General features: G+C 24.1%; 2 protein-coding genes and 1 long non-coding RNA gene across 16 annotated transcripts; 1 reads left to right on the forward strand and 2 right to left on the reverse strand.

Moving 5' to 3' along the window:
* Window positions 1-1,601: 1,601 nt before the first annotated feature.
* On the reverse strand, window positions 1,602-8,782 carry LOC114936072 (uncharacterized). Of its 7 annotated transcripts, XM_085481718.1 has the most exons (11): window positions 8,658-8,782; window positions 8,488-8,528; window positions 7,760-8,136; window positions 7,043-7,230; window positions 3,538-3,648; window positions 3,156-3,237; window positions 3,014-3,079; window positions 2,676-2,810; window positions 2,245-2,425; window positions 1,997-2,159; window positions 1,602-1,914 (listed from the first exon to the last, which is right to left on the reverse strand). In XM_085481718.1, exons 3-11 carry the CDS (start codon window positions 8,101-8,103, stop codon window positions 1,898-1,900), a joined length of 1,287 nt encoding a protein of 428 aa, XP_085337844.1. In that variant the 5' UTR covers window positions 8,104-8,136; window positions 8,488-8,528; window positions 8,658-8,782; the 3' UTR covers window positions 1,602-1,897. The 7 variants fall into 7 exon arrangements, with proteins under 7 accessions (XP_085337844.1, XP_085337843.1, XP_085337845.1 ...); XM_085481717.1 differs by lacking the exon at window positions 8,488-8,528; XM_085481719.1 differs by lacking the exons at window positions 8,488-8,528; window positions 8,658-8,782 and adding an exon at window positions 8,529-8,651.
* Window positions 8,783-8,964: 182 nt separating this feature from the next.
* LOC114936078 (uncharacterized) lies at window positions 8,965-10,540 on the forward strand. Its single transcript, XR_003820647.2, has 3 exons — window positions 8,965-9,140; window positions 9,944-10,029; window positions 10,350-10,540. It is a non-coding gene; the product is annotated as an uncharacterized LOC114936078 (long non-coding RNA).
* Window positions 10,541-11,897: 1,357 nt separating this feature from the next.
* On the reverse strand, window positions 11,898-18,388 carry LOC114936069 (uncharacterized). 8 transcript variants are annotated; one of them, XM_085481711.1, is made up of 11 exons: window positions 18,261-18,388; window positions 18,091-18,131; window positions 17,516-17,739; window positions 16,923-17,110; window positions 14,324-14,434; window positions 13,941-14,022; window positions 13,802-13,864; window positions 13,464-13,598; window positions 12,546-13,209; window positions 12,298-12,460; window positions 11,898-12,215 (listed from the first exon to the last, which is right to left on the reverse strand). In XM_085481711.1, the coding sequence occupies exons 3-11, from the start codon at window positions 17,704-17,706 to the stop codon at window positions 12,199-12,201; spliced, it is 1,614 nt and encodes a 537-aa protein (XP_085337837.1). In that variant the 5' UTR covers window positions 17,707-17,739; window positions 18,091-18,131; window positions 18,261-18,388; the 3' UTR covers window positions 11,898-12,198. The 8 variants fall into 8 exon arrangements, with proteins under 8 accessions (XP_085337837.1, XP_085337841.1, XP_085337840.1 ...); XM_085481715.1 differs by lacking the exon at window positions 18,091-18,131 and having other exon boundaries at window positions 17,552-17,739; XM_085481714.1 differs by lacking the exon at window positions 18,091-18,131 and having other exon boundaries at window positions 13,464-13,580.
* Window positions 18,389-18,547: the final 159 nt, after the last annotated feature.

The raw sequence follows: 18,547 nt of genomic DNA on the forward strand, positions 1-18,547 counted from the left end.
TAAAACTGACTGCGTGTTATATTTTAAGTTTTTAATAAAAGAACCAAATATCTTATGTATATTATATTTGGTTATATTAAACAATACAATTAAACAAATGAATATATATATATGTATATACAATATATTCTATTATAAAATTTGGAAACAAAAATGAATATGTCAATAAAATATTTCAATAGTTTATTAGTTCATTAGACGTTAGTTTTCTTGACGCTTATATATTATATATAAAATTATTTATTACTATTTAATCTAAATTTTAGATTATTTGTGCAAAATATATTCTCCTGCTATTAACTCAGACGATTTTTCTGACATTATAAAGATTCATATAAGAAATATAATATGTTTTAGATTTTAGATTCTAAATTCTTTCAATCTTAAATATTCAATATTTTAAAAATAAATATAAGATTTAAATAAAAAGCAGTAATAGTAAAAAATAAAGTGCAATGATATGATGTTCCTTATATCATTAATAGAATTTCGTTAAAATTTTTACAAAAATTATGACATTTTTCTTGTCTGTCATATTAAAATAATTAAATATGAATTACTTATATATATGCACAATAAAGATTCACACACTTTCTATAAAAATCAAATAATTAAAAATTGTAAAAATTTTTTTTATAAAAATAACAATTATGTTTACTAAATTATTGGATTATTGCAGATAAAATACTGCTTTTATTTCAGATTTGTCTTTATTCATAAAGAAAAATATAAATAACTGTAAAAATTTAAAGAAATTGATTATTTGAATTTCTATATTCATTAACAATTATTTGAAAATTGTATGACTGTCATCTTTCAAATTTATATTTGCATAATTTTAATGTAATAATTGATTATCGAAAAAACATTTACTTTATACATTCTATAAAACATAAACTTTTTCACATTCTTTTCACATCTACATGTAGATGTGAAAAGATGTGACAGACGTTAAGTAATTAAGCAGTTACGAAATTTCGAAAAAAAAACATCGCGTTACTATAATTAAAGAAGAAACGCATTGTACGGATATATAATTTCAACAAATGGAGCAAGATAATATATCTTACGCGCAATCCGCGAATGACCGAGAAAGTGCTTATACAGATAATGGATAAATAGATAGTTGTGAATTGAACTATATGCAGCAGAGAAATAGGGAGGAATCATTATATAAATAAACGAATAAAAATGGGTCACAAAAATATCTGTAAAGAAAATAAAATTCTTTTTCATTAATAATATATTTTATATTGCATTATGTTTACAGAGTGCACATAATGTTAATATAATATAGATCAGAATATATGTATATAAGAATAATTCTAATATATAGAGATACTTCTATATTATAACATTACAAAAAGACGATATATTTATTTTAGATTTATACTTTTATATTATATATATATATATATATATATATATATATATATATATATAAATACATATACATGCACAATTATCATGCAAAAATTTGAAAGAAGAATAAACATTGATATATTAATTTAATGTGTGTGTATATTTTATATTGATGTTTGTCCTACCTTTTTTCAATAAATAAAAATTTTTTGAATAATTACTTAAATCAAAAGAAACAGTAACATCAATAACTTGTTTATTTTTATGATACAGATTTCCTCTACGAAAATGTTAATTTTCGAAAAATTATTAGTAATTCATATTCAAAATGATATTTTCTAATCTTATACAAACTTGATAAAATATCCTATCTGATTAGAGCTTAACTTGTTAAGATTTAATGTTTTTGTTTCTTGTTTGCCCAATCTTACAATCTTGAAATTAGTAAGATTGATTAGAATAATTTCTTTTCACCAATTCCATATTAATTAACTAGTTATAGTTATAATATGAACATAAAGATTATTTTATTGTCTTAAAATGGTCCATATCCTGTAAAATTTTATACCATATTATAGATAAATACATATCAAACACAATAAACATTATATATTATTCATATATTTATATTTACGTGGATTTGGGGGTGGAGGTCCTAATCTGTACAAATCCGGAGGAATAAATCGTGGAGGAAATGGTCTAACTGGTGCCATTACATGTCGACCTCTTCCCATAGGAGGAACCTGTCCTCTAAATGGAACCATAGGGCCTACTACAATTGGTCTCGGAGGCAGATTCTGGAAATTGTTAAGAAAAATTCAATCATATAGAAATTTGCAAGATCAAAATTAAGATTTATATGAATTTTTATATTTAACTTACATAATAGATAGGCACGTGTATTGGAGGTTCGATATAATGCGGTGTTACATCTCTTCGTTCTTTCGATCTATCTCTATCTCTATCTTTATCTCTATCTCTATCTCGGTCTCTTCTTTCACGAGAATGTTCGCTTGATCTGTCACGATATCTGTCACGATAAGATCTTTCTTCCATCATTGATCTGTAATAATAGTAATAAATGTAATAATATTCTCAATAAAAAATGTAACAATAATTACAATAAAAATACTATTTAAGGTATTTTCTAATAAAAAATAGTATCTTTTTTGCTCGCCTTTCTTGCAAGTAAATCAATTAGTGCAATTTTAATAATATATTTAGCGTTAAATATTTTTAAATGCTAATAATAATGATAGTTTAAATTAAAATAATAAAAATGCCAAATTGTTAATAATAACAAATATCGGTACCTGGAATGTGATTTGCCTGAATCTCGTTCTCTAGAACGTGATCGATTAGTGTTGTATTTATGTGCATCTCTTTCTGCATATTTCTCTTTATATTCTCTGCGCTTCTCTATGCTACTTCTTCTGAAACATAGAAATCTAATTTAAAATATATATATTAAACTTTCTCAAAAATCTAAATTTATTATGAATTAGTTTCTTTTAATCATATATAACATTGGTTTGATTATATAACATTGCTTTAACGTTATTTAAAAATATTATTGCTATAATATAAATGGAAAGTTAGATACTTCTTCAATCTATAAATAAATAATGATACATAAATAATGAGGCTTTACCCGTTATTTTGATGATGATCACGGAATTCTGTCCTGTTATCTTGACGTTTTAAATCCGTACGATATCTAAGATGGGAAAAGAAGAATGTTAAAAATGTTTTAATATTTTAATGAAGCGAATGCAGTTGAGAATTAAACAAACCTGGATTGATGGGAAGATAGATATCCGGGACTATAAGTAGGACTTGACGAACGTTTTTTAGAAGTCTGCGGCTTACTCAAAACTGTAATTGTAAAAGTGTTATAATATTTCATAAATAGTACATTAATTTGTTTATCGATACACAAAAGTATTAGTTTGCTGAAATCACAAATAAAGATATTTATAAATAAAATTTTCATCCATAACTTAGTTAATTTAGTACAGCATATACATATATACGCACACATAGAAATCTGATTAATTTTTTAGAGTTTAGAATAATTTGAGAAAAATTAAACGTAATTTTACAAATTCAGTAATTACTAGTTAAATTAAAACAAAATTTTAAATTTAAATAATTCAATAATTATTTCTATAATACCTGACTGCTCCCCATCTACAGCTACAACCGTACGACGCTCCTCTACTTCATTAGTTTTGGTTACAGCTTTTTTTATTTCTTCTCGGTCGAATATTGGTTTAGTTCCTTCTCCTATATAGTTTAATTACAGCTTTTAATGATACAATTTTGATATGCATCAAGTGAAAAAATTTAGCTAATAATTTTATTTCTTTCAAATCCAAATTAGGCGATAATTTTGCTTATAAATTGTTCTGTTCATTATTTTCAGTTAATATTGTAAGATCAGCAATATTTACGAATATTATGCTTTAAACGATGATAAAGATATTTGCTATTTTAGCACAAATTTAATATTTGTAAATATAATTGCAAGCAAGTAAAATATCTTATGTGCGATTTCAATCTTAAATATTTAATATTTTAAAAATAAATATAAGATTTAAATAAAAAGCAGTAATAGTAAAAAATAAAGTGCAATGATATGATGTTTCTTATATCATTAATAGAATTTCGTTAAAATTTTTACAAAAATTATGACATTTTTCTTGTCTGTCATATTAAAATAATTAAATATGAATTACTTATACATATGCACAATAAAGATTCACACACTTTCTATAAAAATCAAATAATTAAAAATTGTAAAAATTTTTTTTATAAAAATAACAATTTTGTTTACTAACATATTGGATTATTGCAGATAAAATACTGCTTTTATTTCAGATTTGTCTTTATTCATAAAAAATATAAATAACTGTAAAAATTTAAAGAAATTGATTATTTGAATTTCTATATTCATTAACAATTATTTGAAAATTGTATGACTTTGTCATCTTTCAAATTTATATTTGCATAATTTTAATGTAATAATTGATTATCAAAAAAACATTTACTTTATACATTCTATAAAGCATAAACTTTTAAACAACATTTTCTATGCAATAATCCAATATATAAAATCAGATCTTCGATAAAATCTGATTAAAATTATTTTATAATTGCTATATGCTATTTATATTAGATTAATTAAATGAGATATGAAAGAGTATTATAAAATATCTTCGGGAAGGATGACTACATCAATCTAACTCATCTTCCCGAAAATATATCTTCCGTGTTGTGTAATTTTGCAAAATATATATCTAAATACTTTTGTTTAACTTTTTAAATTAAAATATTCTCTTTTTATTTTTAAATAATTGATTAATTGTGATTATATTTTAATTCTATAGTTATATACTTTCTTCAAATCCAGTGACTTTGTCTTTGCCATTTATAATAAGAATCTTCACTGTTAATTGATCTGCTCTCTTCCAATGATTTGTTGTTAAATCCATCTAAATTATTCTTAGCCCAATGACAAAGAATTAGCTCAGCATACAATCTTGAAACAAATATTGTCCAATATTATGTAATTAATATATATAAGTCTTTAAATATAATAATTAAAAGTTAAATGTATAATTAATTTTTTATACAACATTATTTCTAAATCTAAATATGTCATTTAATGTGGTAATAAATACAATTATTAATATATATTTATGTAATTATATTTCAGTTATATTATAGTTATAATTAAAAGAACTTTTTGCATTCCTGTTCAAATCAAGTTTAAAAACAAGATGCGATAAAAAAAAGACATTTTTATACCTGTTTCGAACATCTTTATTTGTTTTTTGTGGTATTCTTGAGAATTTTCTCGATCGTTAATTTAATTCTTTTTCACATCTTTTTTACATCTACATTTAGTAATATCTGTAAAGAGAAGCAATGATAAGCAATTAATATATATATACTGGTCTTTAAGTATAATGGCTAAAAGACAAATTGTATAATTATTTATATAATTATCTTTTCATACATCGTTTGTTCTAAGATTCATTGTGTCATTTAATGTAACACAAGTATTAAATATTAAAAGATGTTTTTATAAAAAACAAAAGTGAAATTTCTCTACAAATATTCTATATTTACAATAATCATGGATTATTTTAATTAAAAATGTGATTAAAATATATTATAAATACATTATATTTCTAATGACACATTTTTATAACTTTTATATTTTGCTATATGCACAAATTATACTAATTTGACTGAATAATAATTATATGAAGAGTAAAATTTTCAGTTAGAAATAATAATAATATATTATTCCAATTACTTTTCAAAAAAGTGCATATCTTCTAATATAAAGTAATCAAGAAAATATTTGTACTTAGCAATACATTTTTCGATTTATGTTGATCGATTAAACAATATAAAAATGCATGAAGTTTGCAACATACTTTAAGTGTTCCTATTTTTCTATTTTTTGTTATAATGCATGTATGCTTACACATATTTTCATCTTTTATCTTCACGATGAAATCCTGAGTAATCACTGATTATTTAACTACTTTAAATATATATATACACATGTTATTATAAAATTTCAATAAGATCAATAAATGCATGGTGATTAAAAATCCAAATATTTAAATATATGAAAATTAATCATAAAAAAGATATATCATTATATATTATTTTCTACATTTCATAAGAGTTACAATGTGTTTAATTTTTATATATATGAGAAAAATCATCTTTAAAAAACTATATATTTTAATTTAATGTATTAATCAATTATAATATTAACAAGTCTCAATAAGTGAACATTTCTGTATTTGTTTTAATATTTTTGATCTATTCTTGCTTTCCTTATTATCAGTTATCTTAATTTTCTTATTGAAGTTTATAGCCTTTCTCTTCCGAGTTGGAATCTCTCTCAATTCTTCCTACGCTGAATCATATGTATCATTGTTTTGTCAAAAACGATCATTCCTATTCGTGGTTATCTTTTTGGAGCTTACCACTGATTTTATATATATAGTAATTTGTTTATAAAAATAAATCCATTGATCAAACATATAATAAAACTTTTATATAATGTAATAAAAACTTATCGTCAATATTTTAATAAAGATTTTAGTTCAGACTTGGCTATGACTTAATTCTCAAATTATTTACAAATTATAATACTAGAATATCTACTAAAATTCTATTAAAGAAATCTCTAACATTTTAGATAAGAAAAAAAGAAATTCCTCAAAAATACTAAATTTTCTAAGTTTCAAAAAACAGACATGCTGAATGACAATTTCTACAAAAAATTAAAATTCAGAAGAAATGTAACAATTTTCAAAGAAGTCAATATTTTATCATCTCTTCAAATTAAGAATGCATTTTCGGCATGAAGTATACTTCATTGTAGTTCAATAATCTTTTATAAAAATTTTCTGATAAAAATCAACTATAATAATAATAACAAAGTTATCAAGGAAATTTATTTAAACAATTTCCTGAGTTCTAAATTCTACATATAAAAAAATCTTCTTAAATTTTTTAGTAAAAAATAAATCACAATATACTAAGTATTCAAAGTTTCTTCAAGAAGTAGATATCTTCAGTGCAACATAATCATCTCTGCAAAAAAATTTAGAATACTGTATAATTGAAAAAAAAAAAATCAATATTTTACCATCTCTTCTCTTGAGGACTACATCTTCGGCATTAAGTATACTTCGTTGTAGTTCAGTAACAATAGGTCCTTTTGTAGGAATATTCCTGTGAATATCAACTTTAATTCGACGTAGTTCCGTAGTACTAATCTGTATACCCTCAGGACCTTTAAACAAAGGTAGTGACCCACTTGTAGACCCATCTAATCTAAAGAAAAATTCAATCATAATGTATTAAATTAATTATAATAAACAAACTTTTGCATTAACCAGATCTTTTCGAGAAAAGATCTTAGGAGGACATTTCTATTCCTAAATATGCCTTCAAAAATTACATCTTGTTTTTATTTTATACAATTTTATTTTTCTTGTTCTTTTGCTAATCAAATATGCATTTTTATGATATTAAAAGTATGATCTCAACCATCTAACTATTTGTTAATATAATAAATAATGTACATGCATTACTCAAATCATTTCAAATTTATGATAAAATTTAGAATGCTGTAATAAATATTAATAGTTTATACCATATTGTAACTTTTTTCATTTTATCTAGTTCTCTATTATTTGTTATTTGTATTATATTTTTTCTGCTTTATTAAAGTGATTTCCAAACATGGATTTGACAAATTTCTTACCCATCTATAAATACTTTACTTTATAAGACATAGGTAAATGTTTAAATAAAAAAAGATGTATATACATGTACAGCCAAACATATGTTCAGAACTTACTTTTCAAACAGTGTACTAGGTTTGGAAGTAATTGTTGCAGATCTTCCTCTATGCTGGTAGTGTGGAGGAGATTTACTACCACTTTTGCTTCGACTACGATGTGAAAATTTATGTTCAGCATATCCTAAAGCTTTTGCACGTTTCAACTCATACTCTTTAATCTTTTCTTGTTTTAATTTTTCATGTTGCCTTTCTCGTTCTTGTTGACGTTGCCATTCACGTCTACGTCTTTGTTTTTCTTCTTCGGTCCTTGAACGTAAAATTGAATGAACATCATGGTCTTCATTACGAGCAGATCTTGATTCCTCATATCGCCGAACATTGGTTGATCGGGTTGGATTCATTAGTGATAATATGATGCAAAGTGAAATTTATTGCTGTAATCATAATATACAAAAATTAAATATATATTTAACAATTTATTGAATAAGTTCTAGCAGAAATCACAAATTATTAACTTTAGAATATTTTATGCTTAGAGATTAAATCTTTTCTTTTCTTTTTTGACATGTCCCTGTACATATTTGAATATATATTTTACACTATGCAAAAGAACAATATTCATAAATAATTGTCTGTAGTTATCATAAAATGTATAACTACATTATCATTAAGAAATTGTAAATGCTTTCTTAATCTTCATAATAAGATTTAAAAACATCTTATCTGAATTCTTTATTAAAATAGAATACTGTTATTAATGATATCTAATATAACCCAGTACACACATTTTAAGAAAAACCGAACAAAATTATGAATCTTATGGAACCTGTGTAGAAGACAATAATAATGGCATAGTAGAAGTGGTAGAGATATAACCAATGCCTAATGGAATCGAACTAATAATTTTAAGTCAAAATATACAATCTTTAAATAAATTAATACGAAGTTTATTTACATGGATCACAATCTAATTAAATAATTTAAATTTATTTGATCTTATTACAACTTTGCACTATCAAACCACACAGTTATCAAACAAGAACCAAATATTCTCCATTTTACATAGAATTCTCCGAGATTGCGTTCGAAAATCTATCGTCAAATATGGCCGTGTTCAAACCAATCAGTTGTCGTCTTATCAACATTCCACGTTGATTTGTTGGTTATAAAATTAAGAACCAATCACGTTCGTGTGCTACAGTTTATTTTTCGGAACGACTTTGCTCGGTTTGATCATTCTCCAACTGTCAAGTTTTCTATCAATTGTGTTTTTTTAGCCTATGGTGTTACATGTAATGTATATGTATGAACATTCACAGGATTAATGTGAATAATCGTAAACAAGTTTTAATTATTTATTAATAATTATGGCGCAAACCATGCCTGGGGATGATTCATGGAAGACGCAGAGCTTTCGACAGAGCCTAATCGCGAAAATGTAAGTCAATTCGCATCTAATATATTATAAAAGAAGAAAACATTTGAGGAAGATGAAAAGGATAACCTTTGACTATAGTTTAGCTACGGTCAAAGGGGGTATCATTATCGATTAAAATTTTCAACTTAAATTTATTTGTTTAATATATTTTTTGTTCGTAGAACATTTTATTTATATGTGTCTATACTTATGTGTGCTCTTATGTATTTACAGGATGTCTCTGAATGGTTTGTACAAACTTTCAAGACATGTTCAGGGACCGAAATAAACAAAATATGTCTTATAAACATGGGGTCAAAAATGCTTTTTTCTAGAGTTATGATGGTTTGAAGTTTTCTTGCAATACAAGAAATTATTACATTAAATTATATAGGAGTTGTAAATTGTATTTATATTTATTTCTACAGATATAACAGTACTAATGTCGTGTTACGTGCTATACCAAATGCTCAAATTGGCCTTTGCTTGATTCCAAGAAAGTCTGTGCCTGAACCGTCATATAAGCCTCTATATAAGCGTTTTGACCCTATGTTCGTATGACATTTTCTGCTTGTTTTGTCCCTAAAATGTATTCCCAAAGTTTATGCAGACCATTCAGATACACCCTGCATATGTGAAACATTATATTAATTTTATGATTAAACTTAAAATTATAACAAATTTGATTTTAACTATCCTTTCTATTTTTTTTCTAATTTTTCTAATTATTTGTTTTTTTTTATTGCTTTATAACATGTATTACTGCTAAAAGAAATGATTTATTTTTTTGTATGTTATGTAATTGTAAACTTTTATTGACACAGATGAAGCTATACAGATGTCAGGAATGCCTACACCGAAAAATAGCATTGAAATAGAAAATCATCTCTATCAGAAGGCAAAATCTAAGGTTTGTCTAAAATTATGATTCGAATAATCTTGAATATATTGTCCTATTTTTATATTGTTTTATTTTACCTCTGTAAAATTAAATTATATATTTTTTGCAAGCTATTTTTTCTTAGTTAATTTTTTTTAGTAATATTAATTTAAAATCTTTTTAGTCACAGTAAGATTTAATAGATATTATAAATGTTATAACAATCAATGTCTTAAAAGTATATCACCTATAATTAATTTATTATTAGTAAATTGTATCATCATTATTTTTGTTTATTGCTTTCTAGCAAGTTTTCTAACATTTTTTGTAATATATTTTTTTTTTTGTAGGAGGAATACTTGGGCTTTGTTGCCAGAGTAATTGGTCATGTCAGAGAAATGAGTAATACTTCTTAAATTATACTAATTTTAAATTTATGGTAATATTCAAGATTTATTATAAGAGTAATGAAACTATTTTTAATATAGTTGTTTTAATATTAAATATATACATAAATAAATCTTTTGCTAAATATTAAAAATGTGTATGTCAATTATACCTAAAAGTTGTTTAATTACTTATTAAATTATATTAGACTGTTAATTGTTATTAATATCTTTGACATAAATATTGTTTAAAAAAATTTAAGAGATAATTTACATTATGCTATTAATGTTTAGTGTTGTTATATTAGCATTTAAAAAAATCAGTCTTATTTTTGTGACTGTTTTATATATAATACTAAATTAATTTAGTAAAATTCCATTTTTTTTTCTATAGATTCTAAAAAAGGCACAACTGGTAATGCACCAGGTATATTTTTACTCTATTTGATCAACAAATTGATTTTTTTATGTTGATAAAATAATTTAACAATTGATATTGTCGTAAATACAGAGTATTATAACATTAGACAGATAATATATCTTAAACATAGTAAATTGTAGATAAATAAATGTAATAATAAAACGTGTTTTGTGGGGCTTGCACATGTTATAACATATTAAATTATAATTAAAAATTTCTTATATTAATCACACTCTTTAGCAGACTTTTGTATCAATAATTATAAATATGATAATTGACGATTTTTTTATTCAAGAAGAGTGAGTTTACTTAACTGAGATGTAAATTTTAATGTGGCTATACCAGTAAATATGATAAACTTGACCTTGAAAAGCCCTTTAACTAAAGCGTATTTTGAAACGTCACTAGCTGTTAGTAATAGTTAAATATGACAGACATTAAGTAATTAAGCAGTTACAAAATTTCGAAAAAAAACATCGCGTTACTATATTTAAAGAAGAAACGCATTGTACGGATATATAATTTCAACAAATGGAGCAAGATAATATATCTTACGCGCAATCCGTGAATGACCGAGAAAGTGCTTATTCAGATAATGGATAAATAGATAGTTGTGAATTGAACTATATGCAGCAGAGAAATAGGGAGGAATCGTTATATAAATAAATGAATAAAAATGAGTCACAAAAATATCTGTAAAGAAAATAAAATTCTTTTTCATTAATAATATATTTTATATTGCATTATGTTTACAGAGTGCACATAATGTTAATATAATATAGATCAGAATATATGTATAAAAGAATAATTCTAACATATAGAGATTCTTCTATATTATAACATTACAAAAAGAAGATATTTTTATTTTAGATTTATACTTTTATATTATATATATATATATATATATATATATATATATATATATATATATATATATAAATACATATACATGCACAATTATCATGCAAAAATTTGAAAGAAGAATAAACATTGATATATTAATTTAATGTGTGTGTATATTTTATATTGATGTTTGTCCTACCTTTTTTCAATAAATAAAAATTTTTTGAATAATCACTTAAATCAAAAGATACAGTAACATCAATAACTTGTTTATTTTTATGATACAGATTTCCTCTACGAAAATGTTAATTTTTGAAAAATTATTAGTAATTCATATTCAAAATGATATTTTCTAATCTTATACAAACTTGATAAAATATCCTATCTGATTAGAGCTTAACTTGTTAAGATTTAATGTTTTTGTTTCTTGTTTGCTCAATCTTACAATCTTGAAATTAGTAAGATTGATTAGAATAATTTCTTTTCACCAATTCCATATTAATTAACTAGTTATAGTTATAATATGAACATAAAGATTATTTTATTGTCTTAAAATGGTCCATATCCTGTAAAATTTTATACCATATTATAGATAAATACATATCAAACACAATAAACATTATATATTATTCATATATTTATATTTACGTGGATTTGGGGGTGGAGGTCCTAATCTGTACAAATCCGGAGGAATAAATCGTGGAGGAAATGGTCTAACTGGTGCCATTACATGTCGACCTCTTCCCATAGGAGGAACCTGTCCTCTAAATGGAACCATAGGGCCTACTACAATTGGTCTCGGAGGCAGATTCTGGAAATTGTTAAGAAAAATTCAATCATATAGAAATTTGCAAGATCAAAATTAAGATTTATATGAATTTTTATATTTAACTTACATAATAGATAGGCACGTGTATTGGAGGTTCGAGATAATGTGGTGTTACATCTCTTCGTTCTTTTGATCTATCTCTATCTCTATCTCTATCTCTATCTCTATCTCTATCTTTATCTCTATCTCTTCTTTCACGAGAATGTTCTTTCGATCTATCTCTATCTCTATCTCTATCTCTATCTCTATCTTTATCTCTATCTCTATCTTTATCTCTATCTCTTCTTTCACGAGAATGTTCTTTCAATCTATCTCTATCTCTATCTCTTCTTTTACGAGAATGTTCTTTCGATCTATCTCTATCTCTATCTCTATCTCTTCTTTCAAGAGAATGTTCTTTCGATCTATCTCTATCTCTATCTCTATCTCTATCTCTTCTTTCACGAGAATGTTCTTTCGATCTATCTCTATCTCTATCTCTATCTTTATCTCTATCTCTATCTCTTCTTTCACGAGAATGTTCTTTCGATCTATCTCTATCTCTATCTCTATCTCTATCTCTATCTTTATCTCTATCTCTATCTCTTCTTTCACGAGAATGTTCTTTCGATCTATCTCTATTTCTATCTCTATCTCTATCTCTATCTTTATCTCTATCTCTTTTTTCACGAGAATGTTCGCTTGATCTGTCACGATATCTGTCACGATAAGATCTTTCTTCCATCATCGATCTGTAATAATAGTAATAAATATAATAATATTCTCAATAAAAAATCGTAACAATAATTACAATAAAAATTAATACTATTTAAGGTATTTTCTAATAAAAAATAGTATCTTTTTTGCTCGCCTTTCTTGCAAGTAAATCAATTAGTGCAATTTTAATAATATATTTAGCGTTGAATATCTTAAATGCTAATAATAATGATAATTTAAATTAATATAATAAAAATGCCAAATTGTTAATAATAACAAATATCGGTACCTGGAATGTGATTTGCCTGAATCCCGTTCTCTAGAACGTGATCGATTAGTATTGTATTTATGTGCATCTCTTTCTGCATATTTCTCTTTATATTCTCTGTGCCTCTCTATGCTACTTCTTCTGAAACATAGAAATCTAATTTAAAATATATATATTAAACTTTCTCAGAAATCTAAATATATTATGAATTAGTTTCTTTTAATCATATATAACATTGGTTTGATTATATAACATTGCTTTAACGTTATTTAAAAATATTATTGCTATAATATAAATGCAAAGTTAGATACTTCTTCAATCTATAAATACATAATGATACATAAATAATGATGCTTTACCCGTTATTTTGATGATCACGGAATTCTGTCCTGTTATCTTGACGTTTTAAATCCGTACGATACCTAAGATGGGAAAAGAAGAATGTTAAAAATGTTTTAATGTTTTAATGAAGCGAATGCAGTTGAGAATTAAACAAACCTGGATTGATGGGAAGATAGATATCCGGGACTATAAGTAGGACTCGACGAACGTTTTTTAGAAGTTTGCGGCTTACTCAAAACTGTAATTGTGAAAGTATTATAATTTTTCATAAATAGTTCATTAATTTGTTTATCGATACACAAAAGTATTATTTTGCTGAAATCACAAATAAAGATATTTATAAATAAAATTTTCATCCATAATTTAGTTAATTTAGTACATCATATACATATATACGCACACATAGAAATCCGATTAATTTTTTTAGAGTTTAGAATATTTTGAGAGAAATTAAACGTAATTTTACAAATTCAGTAATTACTAGTTACATTAAAACAAAATTTTAAATTTAAATAATTCAACAATTATTTCTATAATACCTGACTGCTCCCCATCTACAGCTACAACCGTACGACGCTCCTCTACTTCATTAGTTTTGGTTACAGCTTTTTTTATTTCTTCTCGGTCGAATATTGGTTTAGTTCCTTCTCCTATATAGTTTAATTACACCTTTTAATGATACAATTTTTATATGCATCAAGTGAAAAAATTTAGCTAATAATTTTATTTCTTTCAAATCCAAATTAGGCGATAATTTTGCTTATAAATTGTTCTGTTCATTATTTTCAGTTAATATTGTAAGATCAGCAATATTTACGAATATTATGTTTTAAACGATGATAAAGATATTTGCTATTTTAGCACAAATTTAGTATTTGTAAATATAATTGCAAGCAAGTAAAATATCTTATGTGCGATTTCAATCTTAAATATTCAATATTTTAAAAATAAATATAAAAGAAGATTTAAATAAAAAGCAGTAAAAAATAAAGTGCACTGATATGATGTTTCTTATATCATTAATAGAATTTCGTTAAAATTTTTACAAAAATTATGACATTTTTCTTGCCTGTCATATTAAAATAATGAAATATGAATTACTTATATATATGCACAATAAAGATTCACACTTTTTATAAAAATCAAATAATTAAAAATTGTAAACATTTTTTTAATAAAAATAACAATTATGTTTACTAAATTATTGGATTATTGCAGATAAAATACTGTTTTTATTTCAGATTTGTCTTTATTTATAAAGAAAAATATAAATAACTGTAAAAATTTAAAGAAATTGATTATTTGAATTTCTATATTCATTAACAATTATTTGAAAATTGTATGACTTTGTCATCTTTCAAATTTATATTTGCATAATTTTAATGTAATAATCGATTATCGAAAAAACATTTACTTTATACATTCTATAAAGCATAAACTTTTGAACAACATTTTCTATGCAATAATCCAATATATAAAATCAGATCTTCGATAAAATCTGATTAAAATTATTTTATAATTGCTATATGCTATTTATATTAGATTAATTAAATGAGATATGAAAGAGTATTATAAAATATCTTCGGAAAGGATAACTACATCAATTATATTTTAATTAAAAATGATTAAAATATATTATAAATACATTATATTTCTAATGACACATTTTTATAACTTTTATATTTTGCTATATGCACAAATTATACTAATTTGACTGAATAATAATTATATGAAGAGTAAAATTTTCAGTTAGAAATAATAATAATATATTATTCCAATTACTTTTCAAAAAAGTGCATATCTTCTAATATAAAGTAATCAAGAAAATATTTGTACTTAGCAATACATTTTTCGATTTATGTTGATCGATTAAACAATATAAAAATGCATGAAGTTTGCAACATACTTTAAGTGTTCCTATTTTTCTATTTTTTGTTATAATGCATGTATGCTTACACATATTTTCATCTTTTATCTTCACGATGAAATCCTGAGTAATCACTGATTATTTAACTACTTTAAATATATATATACACATGTTATTATAAAATTTCAATAAGATCAATAAATGCATGGTGATTAAAAATCCAAATATTTAAATATATGAAAATTAATCATAAAAAAGATATATCATTATATATTATTTTCTACATTTCATAAGAGTTACAATGTGTTTAATTTTTATATATATGAGAAAAATCATCTTTAAAAAACTATATATTTTAATTTAATGTATTAATCAATTATAATATTAACAAGTCTCAATAAGTGAACATTTCTGTATTTGTTTTAATATTTTTGATCTATTCTTGCTTTCCTTATTATCAGTTATCTTAATTTTCTTATTGAAGTTTATAGCCTTTCTCTTCCGAGTTGGAATCTCTCTCAATTCTTCCTACGCTGAATCATATGTATCATTGTTTTGTCAAAAACGATCATTCCTATTCGTGGTTATCTTTTTGGAGCTTACCACTGATTTTATATATATAGTAATTTGTTTATAAAAATAAATCCATTGATCAAACATATAATAAAACTTTTATATAATGTAATAAAAACTTATCGTCAATATTTTAATAAAGATTTTAGTTCAGACTTGGCTATGACTTAATTCTCAAATTATTTACAAATTATAATACTAGAATATCTACTAAAATTCTATTAAAGAAATCTCTAACATTTTAGATAAGAAAAAAAGAAATTCCTCAAAAATACTAAATTTTCTAAGTTTCAAAAAACAGACATGCTGAATGACAATTTCTACAAAAAATTAAAATTCAGAAGAAATGTAACAATTTTCAAAGAAGTCAATATTTTATCATCTCTTCAAATTAAGAATGCATTTTCGGCATGAAGTATACTTCATTGTAGTTCAATAATCTTTTATAAAAATTTTCTGATAAAAATCAACTATAATAATAATAACAAAGTTATCAAGGAAATTTATTTAAACAATTTCCTGAGTTCTAAATTCTACATATAAAAAAATCTTCTTAAATTTTTTAGTAAAAAATAAATCACAATATACTAAGTATTCAAAGTTTCTTCAAGAAGTAGATATCTTCAGTGCAACATAATCATCTCTGCAAAAAAATTTAGAATACTGTATAATTGAAAAAAAAAAAATCAATATTTTACCATCTCTTCTCTTGAGGACTACATCTTCGGCATTAAGTATACTTCGTTGTAGTTCAGTAACAATAGGTCCTTTTGTAGGAATATTCCTGTGAATATCAACTTTAATTCGACGTAGTTCCGTAGTACTAATCTGTATACCCTCAGGACCTTTAAACAAAGGTAGTGACCCACTTGTAGACCCATCTAATCTAAAGAAAAATTCAATCATAATGTATTAAATTAATTATAATAAACAAACTTTTGCATTAACCAGATCTTTTCGAGAAAAGATCTCAGGAGGACATTTCTATTCCTAAATATGCCTTCAAAAATTACATCTTGTTTTCATTTTATACAATTTTATTTTTCTTGTTCTTTTGCTAATCAAATATGCATTTTTATGATATTAAAAGTATGATCTCAACCATCTGATTATTTGTTAATATAATGAATAATGTACATGCATTACTCAAATCATTTCAAATTTATGAAATTTAGAATGCTGTTATAAATATTAATAGTTTATACCATATTGTAACTTTTTTCATTTTATCTAGTTCTCTATAAATTTATGTTTAGCATATCCTAAAGCTTTTGCACGTTTCAACTCATACTCTCTAATCTTTTCTTGTTTTAATTTTTCATGTTGCCTTTCTCGTTCTTGTTGACGTTGCCATTCACGTCTACGTCTTTGTTTTTCTTCTTCGGTCCTTGAACGTAAAATTGAATAAACATCATGGTCTTCATTACGAGCAGATCTTGATTCCTCATATCGCCGAACATTGGTTGATCGGGTTGGATTCATTAGTGATAATATGATGCAAAGTGAAATTTATTGCTGTAATCATAATATACAAAAATTAAATATATATTTAACAATTTATTGAATAAGTTCTAGCAGAAATCACAAATTATTAATTTTAGAATATTTTATGCTTAGAGATTAAATCTTTTCTTTTCTTTTTTGACATGTCCCTGTACATATTTGAATATATATTTTATACTATGCAAAAGAACAATATTCATAAATAATTGTCTGTAGTTATCATAAAATGTATAACTACATTATCATTAAGAAATTGTAAATGCTTTCTAAATCTTCATAGTAAGATTTAAAAAAATCTTATCTGAATTCTTCATTAAAATAGAATACTGTTATTAATGATATCTAATATAACCCAGTACACACATTTTAAGAAAAACCGAACAAAATTATGAATCTTATGGAACCTGTGTAGAAGACAATAATAATGGCATAGTAGAAGTGGTAGAGATATAACCAATGCCTAATGGAATCGAACTAATAATTTCAAGTCAAAATATACAATCTTTAAATAAATTAATACGAAGTTTATTTACATGGATCACAATCTAATTAAATAATTTAAATTTATTTGATCTTATTACAACTTTGCACTATCAAACCACACAGTTATCAAACAAGACCCAAATATTCTCCATTTTACATAGAATTCTCCGAGATTGCGTTCGAAAATCTATCGTCAAATATGGCCGTGTTCAAACCAATCAGTTGTCGTCTTATCAACATTCCACGTTGATTTGTTGGTTATAAAATTAAGAACCAATCACGTTCGTGTGCTACAGTTTATTTTTCGGAACGACTTTGCTCGGTTTGATCATTCTCC

Source organism: Nylanderia fulva, unplaced genomic scaffold, assembly GCF_048542155.1.
Source record: "Nylanderia fulva isolate GAGA-0341 unplaced genomic scaffold, ASM4854215v1 Scaffold19, whole genome shotgun sequence".
In the NCBI taxonomy this organism is placed as follows: domain Eukaryota; kingdom Metazoa; phylum Arthropoda; class Insecta; order Hymenoptera; family Formicidae; genus Nylanderia; species Nylanderia fulva.